Genomic DNA, 20,253 nt, shown 5'->3' with positions numbered 1-20,253 from the left:
TCTTTTATTCCTCTCTTCCATTTCCACTTGTGATTTTTCTGAGTCTGACCACATTTTGGGAAGAGTATAAAAGGATTTAAAACTTAAGACAATAAACAGATCACCTGCTTTGTTTAAATTGCTTTACCTGCTATCAATACACTATTTGGCTTCAGGATTTTAGCTATGACCACCGGATGGACTGCAAAAACACTCAAGAGATCTAGAAGATTGATTTTCTCATTTTCACTGGAAGGTTCTATCTGGGAGGGGGTGGGTGGGGTGGGGCGGTAGGGTGCCAGTGGGGAGGAGAGGAATGCAAGACCCATTTACCTGGGAACCTGGTTTGAGTCTGAGTTCTAGAGTTAGAAGTACTTTCAGCTTGGGGCTGGAATCTGGGGTGCACAGTTTGGGGGTGGCTCTAGGCTACAGGATAGAGACCAGTCTGGTAACCCCTGCCAGCAGAGACTGGATTTGGACCCGATTTGGACCCAAGAGTTTAGTTCAGACTGTGTTTCAGAGAGGTTTGGAAAAGGCCAGCTGGGATGCAGGGAAGTGGATGGCTAGGAGAGCCGTCTGAGCGGGGATGGAGGGGTATTCCTAATGGGCTCCGTTTTGGGCCCAGGCAGCCACGTGGCTGCAGATGCCCTTCTTCATCCAGAGCTGGTTTTGTTACCTTTGGTAGCCACAGACTCTGGGCCAGGCGGGGTCAGACAGGGACTTTACTGGCCTTGGCATCCTCCTTGGGAGGGGCTGGACTCCAGCCAGCTGCCAGTTAGGGCTTCTGTATCTATGACAACCACACAACTCGTGTTCCCTGGGCATTTCCATTTCAAATGCTCCGTCCTTTTGTTTGCAGGGGTTCCTGGGTCATATTCGGAGTTCCCATTTTTAGTTGGGAAATAAGAGATTGCAGGTTATTCTATCCAAGGGCCCAGGTTGGGGCCGTGGGTCTCCGGAGACCATCCACGATTCTAAGACCCACGTGGGTAGTAGAAGCAGGGCAGTGGGATGAGAATGCACAGGATTTGGGGCCAGAACATCGGCTCCCGGTTCTCCTTGGGCTGCCGAGCCCTCCGCTCCGGGCCTCCCCTTCCCCATCTGTAACCGGAGGCGATAATAATACCTGTCTGGGCCATCCCCCCGCAGACCCCAGACCAGCGGGCACGCAGAGACAGTTCGCATCTCCGCGTTGGGGGCTCAGGAGACAGCTCTCCTGACCCAGGGGCGGGAAGGCCCCGCCGACCCCGCCGCAGGTCCTGCGGGGGAGCCGGTGGGCGCAGCTCCCAGAGTCCAGGTTCTGAACCTTTCGGAGCTCAAGGTTCCTCTCTTCCAAGTTGGAAGGCCAGGGCTCCTCACAGGGGTGTCCCGAAATTAATGGAGATGCCACCCGGAGAACCGCCGGGGCCGGCCGGGAGCTGTGGACGCCGCCGCCGCTCCCCGGCTTGGGCGGCGGTGGAGAGACGCGACCCCCCAGCGCCCCGCGAATCCCGGGGACGGGGAGCTCTGCTCCTCCCTGGGGCGCCGCTGCACTCAAGGCGCGCGCAAGCACTTCCTGTAGGCATCACCATACTTCAGTATTTAGAAGGTGCAGAAGGACCGGAACTCGCCACTACCAGTTCAGTTCAGTTCAGTCGCTCAGTCGTGTCCGACTCTTTGAGACCCCATGGACTGCAGCAGGCCAGGCCTCCCTGTCCATCACCAACTGCCGGGATTTACCCAAACTCATGTCCATTGAGTCGGTGATGCCATCCAACCATCTCATCCTCTGTCGTCCCCTTCTCCTCCCGCCTTCAATCTCTCCCAGCATCATGGTGTTTTCCAAAGCGCCACTACTAGGGTTAACGCCTTAAAGCAGGGGTCGCGCGCAGCACACTGTCCCTTTAAGGCGGTGAGCCAGACCGAGGCATTCTGTTCCTCGTCGCCTCCCGTAGCTCCCTTCCGAGAGGCCGGCTTTGTGCGTTTGCCCCGCCCCGTCCGCCTCCGCCCCCCGCGCAGGCGCACGCGCACTGCCGCCCAGCCGCCTAGTCAAGCTCGGCCCGGCTCCCGCCCAGGCGGCGGCCGACGCGACGCCCGGAGCGCTCACCTCGGTCCTCCTACCGCCCCCGGCAGGTAAGCGGGGGCCACCGGGCCGGCGGGCACATCCCGGGGGGCGCGGGACTGGGGCGGACGCCGGCGCCCCCCGCGCCTCCCGCCGCCGCACGTGTTCCGGCGGCCCGGGCCGGGCCCGGGTCCAGCCCCGCCGGGCCTCGCAGCGCGGACGCCCCGCGCCGGCCGTCTCGCCTCCGGACGCCCGCGCCGCGCGCCTCCTCCCCGCCGGACGCTGGGCCCCCGGCGGCCCTCAGCCCTGACGCGAGCCCGCCGCGAACGGGCCCGCCCGGACCGCCGAGCCTCGGGGGGCCTCCCCGCCCCCAGCGGTCAGGTGACGAGCCCCCCCCCCCCGGCCCCGGGACTACGACCCCCCAGCGCAGCCGTGCACGGCGCCCCCTTTGCTTCCAGAGAGAGAGAGAGACCCCCGACCCACTGGGCCAACCCGCGCCTGGGTGCGGCGCCCGATCTGTCCTCAGCTGCAGAGACGCCCCCACCTCAGCCTGCCGCCTCCTCTCCCCGACCCCTGCCCGAGGTAGCCGGGCCCCTTTCTCCCCGGAGGGCCCGGGGCTCCGGGGATCGCGGGGCTGCCCGCGGCCACGGACAGCCCACCCCGTCTCCCGCGGTGGAGCCTCAGACCCATTGTAGCCTGGCGTGCGAGAGCCGTTCTGGGGGTGTGGAAGATGCTCCCCGGAGCCCTCTCACTCCGTTTCTTCCCGCCCAGGTTCCCTATCTCCTGAGGGAGACACTGCTTCCGAGGTTGGCGAGGCTCCATAGGAGGCAGAGAGGTAAGCCGGCGCGTCTGAGAACCCCGGTGGAGTGCCGAGATCGGGGGTCCCTGGCTCTCCGGCGGCTCGTGACCCCTCTCTCTTCCCACGGGCGGGGGCCCAGTCGCTGGAGTGGAGCCCCCAGCGTTTTGCATTTTACCGGTTGACCAAGAGCGCACTCCACCCCCAAGTCGGTTGGCTCAGCCTTGGATGGCCAGGCTCACCTGGGTGCCAACAGGGGTCTGTTGGTAATTGCTCTGGAGGCCGGCTCCACACGTTAAGAGTCAAGTGATTGTATTTGTTAAGAGTTGGGCTGGATTTCCCTGCGCTGATGTTTTGTGCAGTTAATGATTTGCTGGTGGACGGGTTGGGCAGGGGTTGAGCTGGGAGGAGTCGGGCACCTTCTCTGCGAGACCCCCTGTGTATCCCTGCTCCGCACCTGAGGGTAGCAGGTTTGCAGGGGTCAGCCTCACCTCACCTGGTGGTCTTGGCTTCCATGCTAACAGGAGCTGCTCAGGCCTCAGAGCTGCCCTTCCCATCCCAAACGGAGCCTTGTTTGGCATGGACGTGCCTTGGGCTTCCCCTCCATCAACCCTAGCTGTGGTCTGGCTCGCTCAGGGGCCGGCTTCTGTGAAACAGAGCATCCAGCTCTGGGCCTTGGCTCCTCTGCCCGCCCAGGGGAAGGCAGCACTTGGGCCCGTTGGCGGGGCCTGGCTGCACTGAGGGTGTTCACCGAGTAGCCAGCGCTTCCTGAGCCCCACACCTTGCCCCCGGGCGGGTTTACTGACCAGCCCCTGGCCTCCCCGACTCCGCTCTGGGTGCCCCCCGCGCCGTCCCTGGGCCGCGATCCTTGCAGCAGGTGGCTGGCCGGGCGCTCTGCACTGCTGTGTTGTGTGATGGTTTCTCTCCTCTCCTCCTGGAGGAGACGGGACGTGCTCTTTTGGATGGCTTCCATCCATTCCGCCTTGGTGTGACTTCAGTTTTCAGCGCCGAGCCAGAACTTACAGTGTGTGAACTCCTTGTTTCACGGTGGTGCCAGCTTCCGGACTTGGATGGCCTGCGATGCTTGTGGGGTGTCTCGGTGGTTCTGCGCTGGAATAATGCCTTCCCTGTTTCAGGGTCACCTGGCTTCTGTGACACGATCCCAGTAGCGTGTCCTCCTGGGAAAGGGGAAGCCAGGCTCTTGCTGTGTGGCTCTGCCCAGGTTCCCGTTTTCACGCTGCTGTCTCTCCATCCTCTGCAGTGAGCTGGCCTGCAGGGTGTCTGGGCGTGCTTCAGGCGAAGGCTTCTAGGAAGGCCGGGCGGTGGGGACTCCACGGGCAGGGCTGGCTCTGGGCTGTGCTTTCCAGCTGCCTGGCCGCCGCCGCACCGGGGGCAGAGCGCCTCTCGCTGTTCGCGTTCTTTAAGCGTCCCTGTGTCTGCAGCCTGCCCTCGGCGGCCTTGGAGTGCGGGAGGAGGGCCGCGGGGGCTGCGCTCCTGCTCTCGGTCGTGGCTGTTGCATCGCTGGGGGTGCTGTCAGGGGCTTGGATGCGTTCCTGCAGCTCTGGCTCCTGTCGCTCAGCATGTTTGTTTCCTGATCAAGAGATCCTCGGTTACATTTTTTATTATCATTAATACATTTATTTATTTTTGGCACTGCCGAGTCTTGCTGCATGAGCTTCTCTTGTTACAGACTCGGGCTCTAAGGTGCTCCAGTAGTGGCCGCACGTGAGCTCGGTAGTTGTGGTTCCCGGGCTCTAGAGCGCAGGCTGAGGGGTGGTGGTACGCGGGCTTTGTTGTTCCACGGCTCGTGGGCTCTTCCCGGACCAGGGATCGAACCCATGACCCTTGCATTGGCAGATGGATTCTTTACCACTGAGCCACCAGGGAAGCCCTGATTTGTTTTAAGTGTATGAGGGGATCTTTGAAGAGAATTGCCTTTTGTCTGTGTGGACTTCACTATGTTTCTGCAGACATGTGGGTAACAAAGCAGGAACCACCCCTGAAGGTGGGTCCTGGACTCTGATCCACAGGTGGGACGAGAGCAGCAGTGTCTGAAAAGGACTAGCGAGGAGGTGGGTGGAGAGGACCGTGGTTCAGAACAGCTCCTGCTGCAGGGCTCAGCAGGGTCATCCGGTGTTTTTTCTTTTTCGTGGACGTTAAGTTTTTAATATATTTTATTTATAAGTTTATTTATTTTTGGCTGGACCATGTGGCATATGGGGTCTTAGTTCCCAGATCAGGGATCAAACCTGTGGCCCCAGCCGTGGAAAAGCAGACTGTTTACCACGGGAGCACCCGGCGGGTCCCTCGAGTGCACCCGTCTTTGCAGCATGGCTTGTGTGTTGGCCTGTCCCCGCTGCAGGCTTGGATCGGCAGACACCCTCCCACGGTGCGTCCTCCACTCGGGGCCGTGACCTCTCCGCCTGGGGCGCTGCAGAGCCATGGCGACCGAGGAGAAGAAGCCGGAGACAGAGGCCGCCCGAGCACAGCCCACCCCGTCGTCCTCTGCCACACAGAGCAAGGTGCGTCCCCGAGGGCCCCGGGGAACCGCCAGGCCACGGAGGCTGTGAGATGTGCAGAAATGTTACTTTAAACGCAAAAGCCTGTTCTCCCTCCCCACTGAAATATTGCCGGTTTTTACTCCAAACCACATTCCCAGCTAGTGCTTTTTATGGCCTGTGTTGGGGATGCCCCACGTGTCACCTGGGGAGGGGACTTTGTCAACCTTTGGTCTTGATCTTAAGAGTCTCTGTGGGACCCAAACAACATCTCTTGTTAAGCTCCCCAGCTCTGGTCCCACCCTTCCCTGTGGAGGTAGCCTACAGGCAACAGGGAGGTCTGCCCAAGGGTGCAGGATTCAGGGGAGCTTGGGGAGGCCGACCTCGGGACGGGTTGGGGGCTGGTGCTGCTGGGGCTCCCAACTGCACGGAGGGGGTGGGCACTTCTGGGAGGGGTTGGCAGGGCTACGGGAGAAGCAGGACTGGTGCGGGCAGTCCGGGCTCAGGGTTAGGCACGTGTGTTCAGGCGGACGAGGGCTCTCGGAGGCACCGTTCAGAGCTTGACCTTAACCTTGGGCATAATGTCCCTACTGGCTATCAGTGGGCAGTGGGGTAACTGTGTGCTGACCAGTACTCTCTCTTTAACAGCCCACACCAGTGAAACCAAACTACGCTCTTAAATTCACCCTGGCCGGTCACACGAAAGCTGTGTCCTCCGTGAAGTTCAGCCCGAACGGGGAGTGGCTGGCGAGTTCGTGTAGGTGCTCCCACCCTGTGACCTGCTGGCTGAGACTCTGCAGGATCGGGCTGGGGCAGGGGAGCCTGGTGGCAGGGGCTGAGGACCGCGGCTCCTCGGGTGCGGCTGTGGGCAGCCCAGGTGTTGACTGGAGACCTTGATTGCCTCTCATTCCTTTCTTTCAGCTGCAGACAAACTCATTAAGATTTGGGGAGCATATGATGGGAAATTTGAGAAAACCATCTCCGGTCACAAGCTGGTAGGTCTCCGCCCCTGGACTGAAGCTGCTGCTGGGCGTGGAGGGTGCCCAACTCCCAGACCTGTCAGGTTAAGGTCGGGCCCCCGCGGGCCTCCTCCCCAGTTTTTTAGGTCGTTACCTGCCTCCCAGCTCTGACCTCCTCAGGTGCATTTGTGCCCGACTGCAGGCCTGGCAGAGCCCCAGGGAACCGGCTTCTGGGCCTGGCCTGTGGGTCCATCTGTGCAGTCCTCCCGAGCTGAGGGCGTGACGTCTGGTTATCTTCAGTTGGACGTTGGGGGTCTGACTTTGGCTGGCTAGTCCTGTTTTGTCAAGCAGTGACCGTGTGTCTCCTCCCGCAGGGCATATCCGACGTGGCCTGGTCGTCAGATTCTAACCTCCTTGTTTCCGCCTCAGATGACAAAACCCTGAAGATCTGGGACGTGAGCTCGGTAAGCCCCGGGGACGCGGTGTGGCTGGTGAGTGGCCGTGTGTCGTGGCGTAGGCGCTCTACCGCTGTTGTGGGTTGGGAGGCGCGGGTTCAACCTGACACGGGTATTTGGGGAAATAACCACCAGGAATGATGTTATTTTAGGGAAAGTGTCTGAAAACCCTGAAGGGACACAGCAACTACGTCTTTTGCTGTAACTTCAACCCCCAGTCCAACCTCATCGTCTCCGGCTCTGTAAGTGTACGGCTCCCCTGGGCGGGGGGCCCTCCCTGGGCTGCTCGTTGAGGGGCTTGGGGCCGGGGGCCCATCCCCTCTGCTCTGCCCCGCGGAACTGCTGTGACTTCTCCCTCTGCCTTCAGTTTGACGAGAGTGTGCGGATATGGGACGTGAAGACAGGGAAGTGCCTCAAGACCTTGCCGGCCCACTCGGACCCCGTCTCAGCCGTGAGTCCCGCTGCCGCCCCGACGGCAGAGACCGGGCTCGGGGACGTGTGCCCGGGGGTGGGGGGAGGCGCCCCTGCACGGGGTCTCAGGGCAGGCAGGGAGCCGGGTCCACGAGGGCCGAGCAGTGCAGGTGTGACCACCGAGGCCCTGAGTGTGGCGTGGAGGTGACCGGTGGGTGGAGCGTCCTGGGGTCGCGGTGGCCAGCTGTGAGGAGGCGGGGGGAAGGTGTCCTCCCTGCGTGGTCCACATTGGCTATTCTGGGCTCCCCTGTGCGTGGGGTGAGTGTGCAAGGCTTACACTACCCACGTGTTATGTGGGTACCCATTTGTATCCATGTACAAATTAGGCAAAGTGTCTTTTTGTCAACAAAGAGCCAGAAATCGTTTTTTAGCCAAGTTTACTTTTTAAAAAGTAGAAGGAATCGTGTATAAACAGGTTGTCTGTTGTTGTCGAGTGTTTGGTCCTTTTCAGATTCTGAAGTCCTATAGGTGAGCGATTTTAAGCGTTCTTAGCCGTGGAAGGCCTTTGTCCCGCTGATGCTGTGCCCAGAGCCTTGACCTTTCAGGGACACGTAATGAGCTGGTTATTGTCACCCTGCTTATTTAATTTAACATGCAGAGTGCATCATGATAAATGCTGGGCTGGATGGAGCACAAGCTGGAATCAAGATTGCCGGGAGAAGTATCAATAACCTCAGATATGCAGATGACACCACCCTTATGGCAGAAAGTGAAGAAGAACTAAAGAGCCTCTTGATGAAAGTGAAGTAGGATAGTGAAAAAGTTGGCTTAAAACTCAACATTCAGAAAACTGAGATCATGGCATCCAGTCCCATCACTTCATGACAAATAGATGGGGAAACAGTGGAAACAGTATCAGACTTTATTTTTCTGTGCTCCAAGATCACTGCAGATGGTGATTGCAGCCATGAAATTAAAAGACGCTTGGTCCTTGGAAGAAAAATTGTGACCAACCTAGACAGCACATTAAAGAACAGAGACATTACTTTGCTAACAAAGGTCCGTCTGGTCAAGGCTATGGTTTTTCCAGTAGTCATGTATGGATGTGAGAGTTGGACTATAAAGAAAGCCGAGCACTGAAGAATTGATGCTTTTGAACTGTGGTGTTGGAGAAGACTCTTGAGAGTCCCTTGGACTGCAAGGAGATCCAACCAGTCCATCCTAAAGGAGATCAGTCCTGGGTGTTCATTGGAAGCACTGATGCTGAAGCTGAAACTCCAATACTTTGGCCACCTGATGGGAAGAGCTGACTTATTTGAAAAGACCGTGATGCTGGGGAAATTGAAAGCAGGAGAAGGGGCCGGCAGAGGATGAGATGGCTGGATGGCATCACCGACTCGATGGACATGGGTTTGAGTAAACTCTGGGAGTTGCCTGGCGGTCCGTGGGGTTGCGTAGAGTTGGACGCGCCTGAGCGACTGCGCTGAGTGAGCTGGTTGGAGCCGCCTGGCATGGTGCTGGCCCGCTCTCCTGCCTCGTGCCTGGGGCTGCAAGGAGGGTGCTCGCCGCAGTTTTTAAATTCGTGTTCTCCAGTGCACCCCTCCTGTTGGAGGGAGGGGTGCTGTGAGTCAGGGTGTCCTGCTCCAGCTTTCCCCGCTTGGGTGCGGGTCTTGGGCTCCTTCTGGCTCTGTGCCTGCCGGCGGTTGACACTTTCTGCTGGCCCCCCTGACGGACACTGCCTGGCGGCTCTCACTGTGTTGAGGGGTGCAGCCCGGCTCTGGTGGACAGGCTGGGATGCGCGTGCCGCGGCGCCCGTGGGCGGGTGTTGGCAGAGCCTGGGTCTGCATGCCGTTCTGTGTGTGCCCACACTCTGGCCGTCCTGCCCTCACCCAGTGCGGGTGCAGAGGGACCCCTCGCTGCATTGCCTGGCTGTGCCCTCTGAACATGGCCAGGAGTAGGGTGGAGCGCGGCGCGAGCTTTGGGCCGGCTCAGCGTCACCTGCGCGGGGTTTCCGTCAGCTCGCGGTGTGCAGGTTCCAAGGGCTGAGTGTGCTGAGCTCAGGCGCTGTGGGTTTGAGAGGGAGGCGCTTTGGGAGGCTGAGGAGCACGTGGGGCGGGGGGGCAGGAAGCTGTCGGTGCCACGGGGGAGCCGGCCGGGCCAGCGACCATGGCTCCTGGGGCCACGTCGTCCACACAGAGGCTCCCGGCCCCCCGGGCAGCATCCCTACTGAGGTGTGAGGGAGTGTGAGGTCGCGAACCTCGGGCGTCCAGGACTTGGCACCGGAAGGGTGTCAGGTGTCTCGCTGGTAGTTTCTGACGCTGGTCGTGTGTTGAAGTGTTTCAGACGCGTGCGTGCGTGTGCACTCAGCCGCTTCAGTTGTGTCTGACTCTGTGCACCCTCACGGACTAGCCCACCAGCCTCCTCTGTCCATGGGATTCTCCAGGCAAGAATACTGGAGTGGGCTGCCATGCCCTCCAGGGGACACTGGGTGAAATGAAACACATCAGGCTCGTTCCAGCTGTTACTTCCCTGCTGCGGCGGCTGAGAAGTGGAAGGGGCGCGCACAGCCCCGTCCTGGGCCCTGGGCCGCGTGGACGGCAGTTCTCCCAGCTGCGGTCCTGGACCGGCCTCTGCCAGGAGCGTGGGAGAGACGCAGATTCTCGGGGGCCCTCTCACGGGACAGGCGCCACACGCAGCAGCGAACGTGGCGTCTCCACCAGGGTCATTTGTCGTCAAACAGCTTGTCCTGCCCAGGACTCAAACTTCTGACGTTGATTGCTCTTGCTGCTCAGCAGAGGAGTCAGTCAGAAAAAAGAAAGAGGACAAACCAAAGACCAACCAGTCAGGAGAAGGGGCTGGTCAGGTGGCTCTGGATTATCAGATGTGTCTCGCCTGTCCCTGTCGTGGGCAGGGCCAAACATTCGGGTAAAGTCCCTGCTGTGGAGACCGCCCAGGCTGGCCTCCCACCTGGAGATGGCGCCTTGTCCCGGCCACACAGTTTGGAGCAGCCTGGATTGTGTTCCCACCTTGTCTGGAAAGCTCATGCTGGCCTAGGTATCCCAGGGGTCGGTGTCTGGGCACTTGGAGCAGTGATGTGGCCGTCTCGTGGTTCTGGGGGGTGCCTGGTGGGCAGGGGCACGTGCATGAGTGGAAGCTCGCGCGCGTCTGCGAGGGCCTCTCCTGACTTTCTCTCGGATGGAAGCCGGGGTCAGGCCACTGTCATGCCCGTGTCCACAGACAGGCTCCGGCCAGCTGGGTCTCCGCGCGGAGCAGGGCGTCTGGGTGCGCCGTGTTTGTCACTTTTCCGCGGTGCACTTTGTAGTCCGTGGTTGAAATACTCCAGACGTCTCGGTTGGTTTTCTCTGTGTGGCTCAGTCTTGCGTCAGGAAACAAGCTTGCTGGAGACGCCAGGTGAGAAGGACCGTTTCATCCACGTTGCTTGTTGCGTCTGTTGAGTCTCAGGAGGTCAGGAGGACTCAGAGCTGCTCCGTCTGTGTCCTTTGTCCTGGGCTCGGTGTACGGGGGCTCGTCCGGCGAGACACGTCTGTGTTGATCTCAGACTGAGTTTCTGTTCCCCCCCCCTCCTTCATTCTCAGGTTCACTTTAATCGGGACGGATCCTTGATAGTTTCCAGTAGCTACGATGGTCTCTGGTAAGTGACAATCTCACCTGACTGAACCAGCGAGTATGTAACGGCCTTTCCTCGCACTGTTTGTGCCTCTGGGCGTCCGGCGGAAGCCTCTGCTCCCCGGGCGGGGGCCACGGGGCAGGTGGGGTGGCGGAGGCGCAGCTGTCCCGGACGAGGCTCCTTGTGGGCCCTGAACGGTGGGCGTCCTAAGCTCGTGGCCCCGGGCGGGCGGTGGAGGAAAGGTGTGCCGGCGTGCGCACCCTCGAGTGTCCCGCTGGGGACGTCAGCGTCCTGAGCAGGTGGTGAGAGCACATGTCCTACCCCCGGGGCCGTGAGGGGGAGGGGGGGGCACTGTCTCGAGAGCACGGCATCTGAGGTCAGGCCCGTGGCCTTGACACTTGCAGTGGAAGTGCTGTCTGGACGCTGGGAGATGTACGGGGAGATGCAGGGAGAATGTTTTAAGCTGACCTCAGCATGTGTGAGGGCGGAGCGTCAGGAGGTGTCTGCGTGTGCAGAGTGGCGTCACAGCGGTAACTGGAGAGATCATGGCCCACAGGGGTCTTCCTAGCTACGGGAGACAAAGACGGCGGCACTAAAAGTGTGTCCACGTTTAGCGCCAGGAACAGAGAAGCTAGAGTAACATAAGTGACGTGTGTGAGAAAGCGAGGCAGGACCGGAGCGTGCGGTGTGCGTGGCTGCGGCAGTGGGCCTGGCCGAGCCCCGCGGGAGACGCCGTCAGGTGTGGGTCAGAAGCCCTCTGCTTGTTTCCAAGAAACACATGAATCAAAGCGCGTCGGTGCAGGCTTGGGAGAGAAAGGTGGGTAGGTGAGCTGGGTGGATACGAGGCAGAGACAGGGCCTCGGCAGGGGCCGAGACCGGCGAGCAGGTGGAGGAGCAGGAGGCCGACGGGGTCAGGACCAGCCGGGGCTGCTTGGGGGCCTGGCTGCGCGGGACCGGTGTGCGCAAGCGCGCTCAGCCGTTGGCGGCTTTGCAGCAGGGCTCCTGGGGCGTGGCAGGGCTGACCGTGCCGCAGGCCGTGTGTCTCTTACGTGTGAGGGGTCGTGTGTGGCCTGTGGACAGTCCGCACACCCCCGTCTGCTTCATCACTGAGTGCAACTTGGGATTTCCAGCTAACGTGACAAGAAGAGAAAGTCATCGCGTGAGAAGGGGATCGAGGCTGATCTCTAGGTCATGGGGTGCCGTGCTGGCAGGAACCGCACACGCACTGAGGCTGGATTGGCGTGACGCCTGCATGTCCAGCCGGGGAGTATCAGCTCTTAGAACAGGCTCTCTTGTCTCCACCAGAGGCCATCCAGACAGGTGCCCGCGATGCACTGTTTGTGTGAGAAGCGCTGCCCCCGGGGCTGCGTGCTTGGCATGCTGGCGCCTGGAGAGCCTGCGGGGGTGCGGGTTGGGCAGGTGGCCGTGGGTGCGGAGCGGGCCACTCGTGCCCTCCTCCACTGTCTCCCTGTGGCGCTGAGAGAGACGGAGCGAGTGAGCAAGGCATCAGGACGGGAAGCGTGTGCGTGGGGAAGCGGGCCCCGGGCCCCGTGGTCACCGCTGTGCCTCTTGCGTTGCAGTCGGATCTGGGACACCGCCTCGGGCCAGTGCCTGAAGACGCTCATCGGTGAGTGGGGCTGGCCTGCGGGGGTGCCTCCTCTCCTGCTGTCCCCCCTCCCCCTGCTCCTTCCTGCTCAGCTCTGCTGTCCAGCCTGGCTGGGGCCCTCAGCGAGCCCCGTCTGCTGGGGGTGCAGGGGTTAGGGAGAGGGCTCCGGGGCCTCTGCAGACAGCATGGGGCTCTGCTGGGGCGGGTGGCACCAAACCGGAAGGCAGTGCGCTCTTTGCGGCCAATGGTGCCGCGAGCGGGTAGGGGAGGGGTGTGTGTGTGGCCAGAGGGTGGTGTGCGGCCCCAGGGCCTCGGGGCGGGGAGGGGCTGCTGTCGGCGAGGCTGATCTCTGAGTCCCGATGGAAGGCCTCTGCCGTGGTGGCTGAGTTGGCGGGCTCCGTGGGCCCTGGCTGTCCCTGGGCTGCCGTGGGAGCAGGCGTGGCCCTGAGGCTCCGCTCCAGCCGCGGTCACAGCACTCTGCAGGCCGGGTGGTGGCTGCAGCAGCAGAAAGCTGTCCCCACGTCCTGGAGCCCGGAGCCCACGGTCGGGGTGTGGGCAGGGCTGGCTCCGCCTCTCTGTGGCCTTCCCCGCAAGCCCTCCGTGGGCACCCCCCGCCCCGTCAGGTCACAGGACGCTGGTCAGATAGGTTTGGGCACCCCCGTGGCCCGCCCAGCCGCCTCATCTGACGTAATCCACCTCTGAGGCGTGGTCCACGGGGCCAGGCTTAGGGCGGGTGGTTGGGGAGGGCCATGGTGGCCTTTGTGGCTTTCTCGCTCTGCGAGCTCTGACTGAGACGTTGCCCCGGGTCTGGGCACGCCCACCGTGCTGTGTCCTCGTGCCTGTGGCCGAGTGAGGGCTCTTACCTGAGCTCGTGGCCTCCTCGTGGCCGCCCCACGGCTGGGCGGGAGCCGAGGCCCGAGGGTACAGACAGCCGCAGCTGCATCCTGCCCCATCTGATCTCGGCTCTGGGGCACCAGGCCCTTAGGCTGTCCTCGGACGAGCCTGTCCCAGCTGCGGGGTGGCCCTCACGCGCCCCCCTGTGCCTTTCCAGTGTCCGCCCGGCAGAGGGAGCAGCAGCCCCCCGCGCGTGGGGCACAGGCCTGGGCCCCCCGAGGTGGTAACGCGCGGGCCACCCCCGGTGCTCGGGACCCAGGGCCATGCGGCCCCTCACCAGGGTGCACTTGGGGCTCCTCCCCGGGGGGGGGGGCGGCGCAGTCACCTGGCCACATGCCTCCCAGGCCGGCCCTGCCCAGCCAGCAGCTCCGACCCGCCTCCCCAGGGTCCCCGGGGTGTGTTGGACCCCGAGTGTCAGGCGCGGGGGCGTGGGCGTGACATCGCTAGGTGGTTTCCAGGGAGAACCTGCACTGATCCACTGTAACCTTCAGGAGAACGGCCGCCACGATTCAGCGGGGCCGCTGCATCCTCAGGGCAGCTGGGTGTGGGCGAGCCCCCCTGCGAGATGGCCCCCTGAGGCCTTCTCTGTGCCCTGAGGGGACGTGGCCCCGGGGCGCTGAAGGCCCAGCCTCCTGAGGCCAACTGGCCACAGGGCCTTGGTTCCCGAAGCTCTCCTGTCCTGGGGTCACGGGGCGGAGCGGCTCTCACGCTGGCACGAGTGGTGGGCGGTGGCAGCGTGGGCACGTGTGGCGGTGACCCCGCTGGGCGGTGGTGGGGGGGCCCCCCGGCAGCCACGTCTGTGCTCCACGCAGATGACGACAACCCTCCTGTGTCCTTCGTGAAGTTCTCTCCAAACGGCAAATACATCCTGGCCGCCACCTTGGACAAGTAAGCCCATCATGCCTGCCTGGGGTGGGTGTGCAGCCAGGCCCCAGCCATGGACCGCCCCTCCCTGCCGGGACCACACTGGAGGCCTGTCCATGCAGCCGGGGCTCAGATCCTTGGCTCCGTGGTCACTGGGGACCCTCCTGTCCGCGGGGTGGTGGGCACGGTGGCCTTCCGTTGCTCCCTTCTCTACTGGGCACGCTGCTTCTCTCCGACAAGCTGCGGGCGGGGTCGCCGGCCGTCAGCGCCTCCTGGGGGCCGTTGGGGCCCAGCCTCCTGCGCACGGCGGGCTGCATGCGGGCGGGCTCGCAGGGTCCGCCCCCTGGGAGGGGGATGGACTGTTGCTGAAACCTGTGCTGGACAGGGCTTCCCATGCGCCTTCTTAGGGACAGTGAGGGTCCCTTATCGGCTTAACACTCAGTGGCCTCCGAAAAAAACGCCGCTGAGCCACAGGTGCCTGGGGCTCCACGCTCCGCCCGGGCGTCCTCACGCCCCTGGCCACGTGCGCTGACCCGCCCCTTCTGCCTTGCAGCACGCTGAAGCTCTGGGACTACAGCAAAGGCAAGGTGCGTGACTACGTCTAGGGGCTCCTGAGGGTCCTGGGCTCGCCGCACGGTGCAGAGTGTGACTTTGTGGCGTTGGTTTGGTGCAGATGTCCCCACGATGCGGGTTAAAGCTTGGCCTGGGCGGGCTGTGGTGTGGGGCTCATGGTGCTCACAGAGCCGTCCAGTCATGGCTGGGGGGTCACCTGGGACGCAGGGCAGCCGTGACTGAGCGGCGGCCCCGGCCGTTTCAGTGCCTGAAGACGTACACAGGCCACAAGAACGAGAAGTACTGCATATTCGCCAACTTCTCCGTCACCGGCGGGAAGGTGAGTCGCCGGCCAGCCCGTCCTCTCACCCACAGGACAAGCGGGAGTCTTCTGGGTGTAACCAGTGTGAAGGCCCCTCTGCAGGCTGCTCGTTTAGGGACGTCCTGCCCCCTCTGCCTGGGCCCCAGTGGCACCCGCCCGACCCTCAGGCTCAGACAGGAGCCTTGTGACGAGCAGCTGGGCCGTGACTGACGGCCAGCGTCCCGGAATCCACCCCAAGGCGAGCGGCAGGCGGTGGGATGGCGTCTGGATGGGAGTAGTCCGGGGACTGCACGCCCTGCTGGGGCCATGGGCCGTGGGCACAGGGCGTAGTCCGGCCGCTCGGGTGCCCTGACCCGGCTCTCTCCCCGCGCCCCTGCCCTCTGCTGCATCCAGTGGATCGTGTCGGGCTCGGAGGACAACCTGGTCTACATTTGGAACCTGCAGACCAAGGAGATTGTGCAGAAGCTTCAGGGCCACACAGGTGAGCAGGGCGTCTGCTGCCGCCGTCACTGCCCGGCGCCCGGGACACCCACTCCAGCTGCTCTGGGAGCCCCTCCTCGTCTGCAGGTGACAGGGTGGCGCCTCCCGATGCAGGGCTGTGGGGGATGGTCTGACACTTCCCCTTGCGGGGCTGTCGGGGGACGGTCTGGCTCTGGCTTTAACCACTCCTTCCCAGCAGCCAGCTGCCCAGCTCTGAAGTCCCTGCGGCCCGTGGCCTCCTGGGAGTGGCCGGGGCCCCGTGTGGAGATGACACCATCGACCCGGGCTCCTCCCGGGCCCCACCCTCCTTGCTCCTCTCCCCAGCGCTCAGGGGCCAGCAGTGTGGAGCCCTTAGAGATCTGCCCAGGGCGACACCTTCTCCCTAAGGACGCACGTGACCCAGGAGCAGGGCCCACCCCTGCCCCTTGCCTTCGGCCTCCGCAGTCGGCTTGTGGCTTCTGTGTGTGCAGGATGCTCAGAGGCTCACTTGAGGCCACCCCGGCCGGAGGGAAAATGCTGGGGTCCCGTTTCCTGAAAAGCTACGAACGCACTGACCTGCCTGATGCCGGGGGCAGCTCACGACGGGATCTGCTGTCCCCGCCCTGGGTGGGCTTACAGAGCCCCCCCGACGGAGCCTCAGGGCCCACGCTGGTCCGGGGGCAGCCCTGGCCCAGGTGTGGGGGGTGTGACGTCCACCCTGCGAGCTTGGCGGCGGCGCCGGCGTGCCTCTGGCTCGTGGGGTGGCCCTCGCCTCGCCGGGGTCTGGGCGGGGCTCCGCTGTCCTCCCCCCGGACGCCAGCTGTGTGTGCTGGGCGCAGGGCGGGCGGCTCCGCGAGGAGGGACGGGCCCACGGGGAGAGCCGACGCGGACCGTCTGTTTGCAGACGTTGTCATCTCGACGGCATGCCACCCGACGGAGAACATCATCGCCTCGGCCGCCCTGGAGAATGACAAGACCATCAAGCTCTGGAAGAGCGACTGCTAGGCCCGAGGGGCTGGGCCCTGCCGGAAGTCCACCCGGACTGGCAGCGCGGCTCTTGGAGGGGCTCCTGGTCCAGCCTGGGGACCGGTGGGGCTTGGCCTGAGCTGCCTCTGAAGACACTTGGCTGGGGCGTGTCTCCCACTTGGGGGTCTGGAAGTTGCTGGTGACGTTTTTGCCAATTCCTTTCTCACCGTCCGGGAAAGAGTTCCTAGTCTGTATTGTGTTCAGAGTCCACAGAAATATTGTGTTCAAAGAGTCCACAGAAATTTTTAATTTTTTATTACAAAAAGGTGAAGTTCAACTTATCACGAGTTGTGTTTTTTTCTGGTAACTGTTCTGTACCGTTTTTGCGATTTTATCACCCAGCGCCAGCGCTGTGACCGTCGCCACCACGGTTTCTGGCTGCCAGCCTCAGAGGGCTGTCGCCGTGCGTTCAGTCGCGCTCTGGTGACGGCGTCCTGCCTGTGACCACGTGTCCTGAGTCTGTCTGGGGAGCACAGAGCACTCATTGCGTGATGTCCATGGAAAAGCCTGTGCTTTGGGGTCATTGCCCCCGTGATGCTGGTGTGGGGACCACCCTCAGTGCTTCCGTTGGTCCCGTGGCTGCTCACACCCCGAGCCATGCTGAAGGCAGCGGAGCACGCGTGTGCTCACGTGGCAGCCGAGTTCTCACCCAGCGCTTTTCTCCGCGTGGCTCTTTTGCAAGAAGTCTCACAGTCGGCAGGAGGTTGAAAGGATTTTTGACAGATCCCCGAATGATGTGTCCACTGTCTCCATCCCCGCGGAGCCCAGGACTGCAGAGAACTAGCCAGTGCCCTGCTGGCTCACGCCACGTAGGTGTGGGCCTGTGGGCAGGCAGTAGGGTTCTTAGTTGCAAAGACACCCAGGCCCCTGCAATGTCTCGAGGTCCGTGGCAGACGCTGGTGAGGGCAGAGGCGGGCAGCCCTGGTCTGGTCCCCCCACCACCAGCCTCAGGACGGATGGGCTTGGGAGCCAGCTCTCACAGGGAGATGGTGTCATCCACCCGCCTGCCCACCTGGGCTCTTGATCAGGGGTCTCTTCCTGCCAGCGGGACCGTGGGTGTGGGCGCTGACTGCAGGGCAGGGTGGTCAGGGAGCCGCTGCCATCCCCGGGGGCCCCTCCCTGCAGCAGCGGGTCCACCTGGCGCCCCGAGGCCTCTGCGGTGGAGGCGCGTCCCCTGCCCCGGGTCCGGGTGGTGAGGCCAGTCCTCGGCCTCCAGGGGGCCCTGCAGGTGGGGGAGCAGGCAGCCACCGCCCAGCAGCCGCTGTGGCACCGAGGACAGTCACAGGCGTCTGGGGACAAGCCTGCCGCTGCTTCCCCAGCCTCCCCTTCAGAAGCCAAAATGCCGGTGGCTCGGCTGTGGTAGGAATGAACCGCTCCGGCGCAGGGACCCCGAGCCTGCGGCACCTGAGCGTCTGGGCGGGACATGCGGAGGCCCCCTGGCGGCGGCGGCCTAGGTTTTTCTGGACCGAGGTTGAGGTTCTTTGGGTTTTGTTGGTTCTGGTGTCGGACTCGCCCCAGGGCAGGGGCATGAGTGCAGAGTGCCGTGTCCTTGAATATAGTTTATTTTTTCTACATTTGAATTCTCTGTTGTAGATTTATGTAAAAATGCATTCTCTTTTGAAAATAAAGAATTTCCTGTCTTGTAATTTTGTCCCCAAAGAAGCACTTAACTTTCTTAACATGTAGCTGTTACTGGAGTGGGAGGGGGCAGGAGTGGAGCGTTTGGGGCAGGAATGGCGTGAAGGCAAACAATGACTCAACCAGTGTACACTCGACGGGAGGTTTTACTTAAGTCAGTGAGGAAACCTGTCAGATGACGGGTTCAAAGGAGAGTTCTACACAGGCAACAGGAAATGGATTTGCAGATGGACACTAATGACGGACATCCCACTGGGCACAGTTTGATGTTTCTGAAGATAAGGGTCTGTGGACAGCCCACGATGACGGTTGTGAAATAGCCCTAAGACCACAGCGGGGACCTCTGCACGGCACCCTGGGCTCGACACCTGGCCATTTTACTTTGGCCTATTTCAAGGTCACATGTGTTTTCCTGACATTAGACCTGTTCATCAAAAGCCTGGGGTGCAGGGGAGCAGGGAGGGTTGAGGTGATGCTTTCGGGAGATGGTGGGAGGGCCAGAGAACGGGCTGGTGGGGGGGAGCAGACTGACCGCCCAAGAGAGTGCGGGGACGGCCCCGCCAGTCCTCAGGCCTCACTTGCCTCTGTCCAGATTCTCCTTCTAAGTGGCCTTACCAGCCTCGTGGCTTTAAACATGGCCAGTGTGCTGACGAGTTGCAGTGTTACACCCACAGGCCAGACCTGCTTCCTGGAGTCCAGGCTGAGTCTCAGGCCCCCAGCTCCCCAAACCTGCTCCTCCTGCACCTGACCCTCACTGTTAGCAAGTCCCACAGCGCTCACACGTGTCCCAAGTGAACACTTCTCGGCCCCTGGGCCAGCTGCCGGCCTTCTCCTACCCTGCCCTTGGAGCCGCCAGGCCCTGTCCCCTAGCTGTGGGAAACCCTCGTGCTGCCTGGTACCCTGGCCAGTAGCCCTTGCCCTCTGGCCGGGCGGCCAAAACCTCTGCACTTGGCTCTCCTGGTCTGGAGCATCCTCGCGGAAGTCCCCACGTCTGCTCGCTCACTCCCTTCAGTCCTGATCCCGGGTGTCTTGGGCCGCGCTTTCCCCAACCACTGCCGCCTGCTCTGCTTGCCCTCACTGAAGTGTCCAGTGAGGCCCTGGAATGGTCTAGGATGTGGGCTCCTGGGGCTGGGGTCCTCCCCTGCCTGGACCGCTGCCCACAGAGTGGGGCTGCTCAGTCACTATTTGCTCCTTGAGTGTTTGTGATGCTGAAGTGAAAGTGCAAGTGGTGTCTGACTCTTTGCCACCGCATGGACTAATACAGTCCATGGAATTCTCCAGGCCAGAATACTGGACTGGGTAGCTGTCCCCTTCTTCGGTGGATCTTCCAACCCAGGAATAGAACCCAGGTCTCCTGCGTTGCGGGTGGATTCTTTAGGAAAGGAGCCACAAGGAGAGAAACCGCCAGAGTCGCAGCCCACAGCCACCGGCAGGGCCGGCTCTGACCACCCGGCTCCTGCCTAGCCTCCCCGCCCCTGCGCCTGTGATCAGACGTACTGGCGGGAAATGGGAGCCACCGGGGTGTCCTGATGTCCGATGTCCGTCCCTGGCCGTGCCCCCAGCTCTGTGGCTGGGTGGGGATGGGGAGGTGAAACACACCTGCTCCAGGTACACGAGAGCCGTGGTCCGCTTTTTATTATGAAAAAAAGCCAAGCAGCTCAAAGAGCGGAGGGAGTGGAGTCGCATAGGTGCCTGTCCCCGCGGCACACACGTGTACCACAGACTCGTGTCACATGCCCTGCCTGTCGCGGTGTAGACGCGTGCCGCTCACACCATGTACCCACGAGCTGCACACGCCGTGTACCAACGCACAACACAAACCGTGCACCCACGTGCTGCACACGCCGTGTACCCACGCGCACCACACGCCCCTGTATGCACAGCCACGAGCCGCGCAACAACAAAAACAGTGGTTAGATGCCACGAAGTAGGTGGCAATGCCTTAACCGTATGCGTGTTGTCAGGCCCGAGAGCCTCTTCCATCCTTGTCAAGGGGAGTGCTAACCTTCTCTCCTTTCATACAACACACCACGCGTTCTGACCGCTCCCTATTTAAAGACCTAGAATCCTGCCACCTTAACTATACGGTGACTCTGGCTTCGCGCCCCTGGAGGAAGCGGCGTCC

General features: G+C 62.2%; 1 protein-coding gene and 1 non-coding gene across 5 annotated transcripts; one reads left to right on the top strand and one right to left on the bottom strand.

Moving 5' to 3' along the window:
- The first annotated feature begins 1,963 nt into the window (after window positions 1-1,963).
- Window positions 1,964-16,771, top strand: WDR5 (WD repeat domain 5). 4 transcript variants are annotated; one of them, XM_043916345.1, is made up of 15 exons: window positions 1,964-2,091; window positions 2,792-2,855; window positions 5,179-5,338; window positions 5,963-6,071; window positions 6,236-6,309; window positions 6,648-6,737; window positions 6,881-6,970; window positions 7,096-7,179; window positions 10,736-10,791; window positions 12,348-12,394; window positions 14,080-14,155; window positions 14,685-14,718; window positions 14,949-15,023; window positions 15,399-15,486; window positions 16,369-16,771. In XM_043916345.1, exons 3-15 carry the CDS (start codon window positions 5,258-5,260, stop codon window positions 16,467-16,469), a joined length of 1,005 nt encoding a protein of 334 aa, XP_043772280.1. In that variant the 5' UTR covers window positions 1,964-2,091; window positions 2,792-2,855; window positions 5,179-5,257; the 3' UTR covers window positions 16,470-16,771. The 4 variants fall into 4 exon arrangements, with proteins under 4 accessions (XP_043772280.1, XP_043772279.1, XP_043772282.1 ...); XM_043916344.1 differs by lacking the exon at window positions 16,369-16,771 and adding an exon at window positions 15,685-16,362 and having other exon boundaries at window positions 15,399-15,572; XM_043916347.1 differs by lacking the exon at window positions 14,949-15,023.
- A 3,258-nt stretch (window positions 16,772-20,029) lies between these two features.
- LOC122704184 lies at window positions 20,030-20,155 on the bottom strand. Its single transcript, XR_006343797.1, has one exon. It is a non-coding gene; the product is annotated as a U6atac minor spliceosomal RNA (small nuclear RNA).
- Window positions 20,156-20,253: the final 98 nt, after the last annotated feature.

This window comes from Cervus elaphus, chromosome 11 (genome assembly GCF_910594005.1).
Source record: "Cervus elaphus chromosome 11, mCerEla1.1, whole genome shotgun sequence".
Classification (NCBI taxonomy): Eukaryota; Metazoa; Chordata; class Mammalia; order Artiodactyla; family Cervidae; genus Cervus; species Cervus elaphus.
This window is presented reverse-complemented; position numbering and strand designations above follow the sequence as displayed.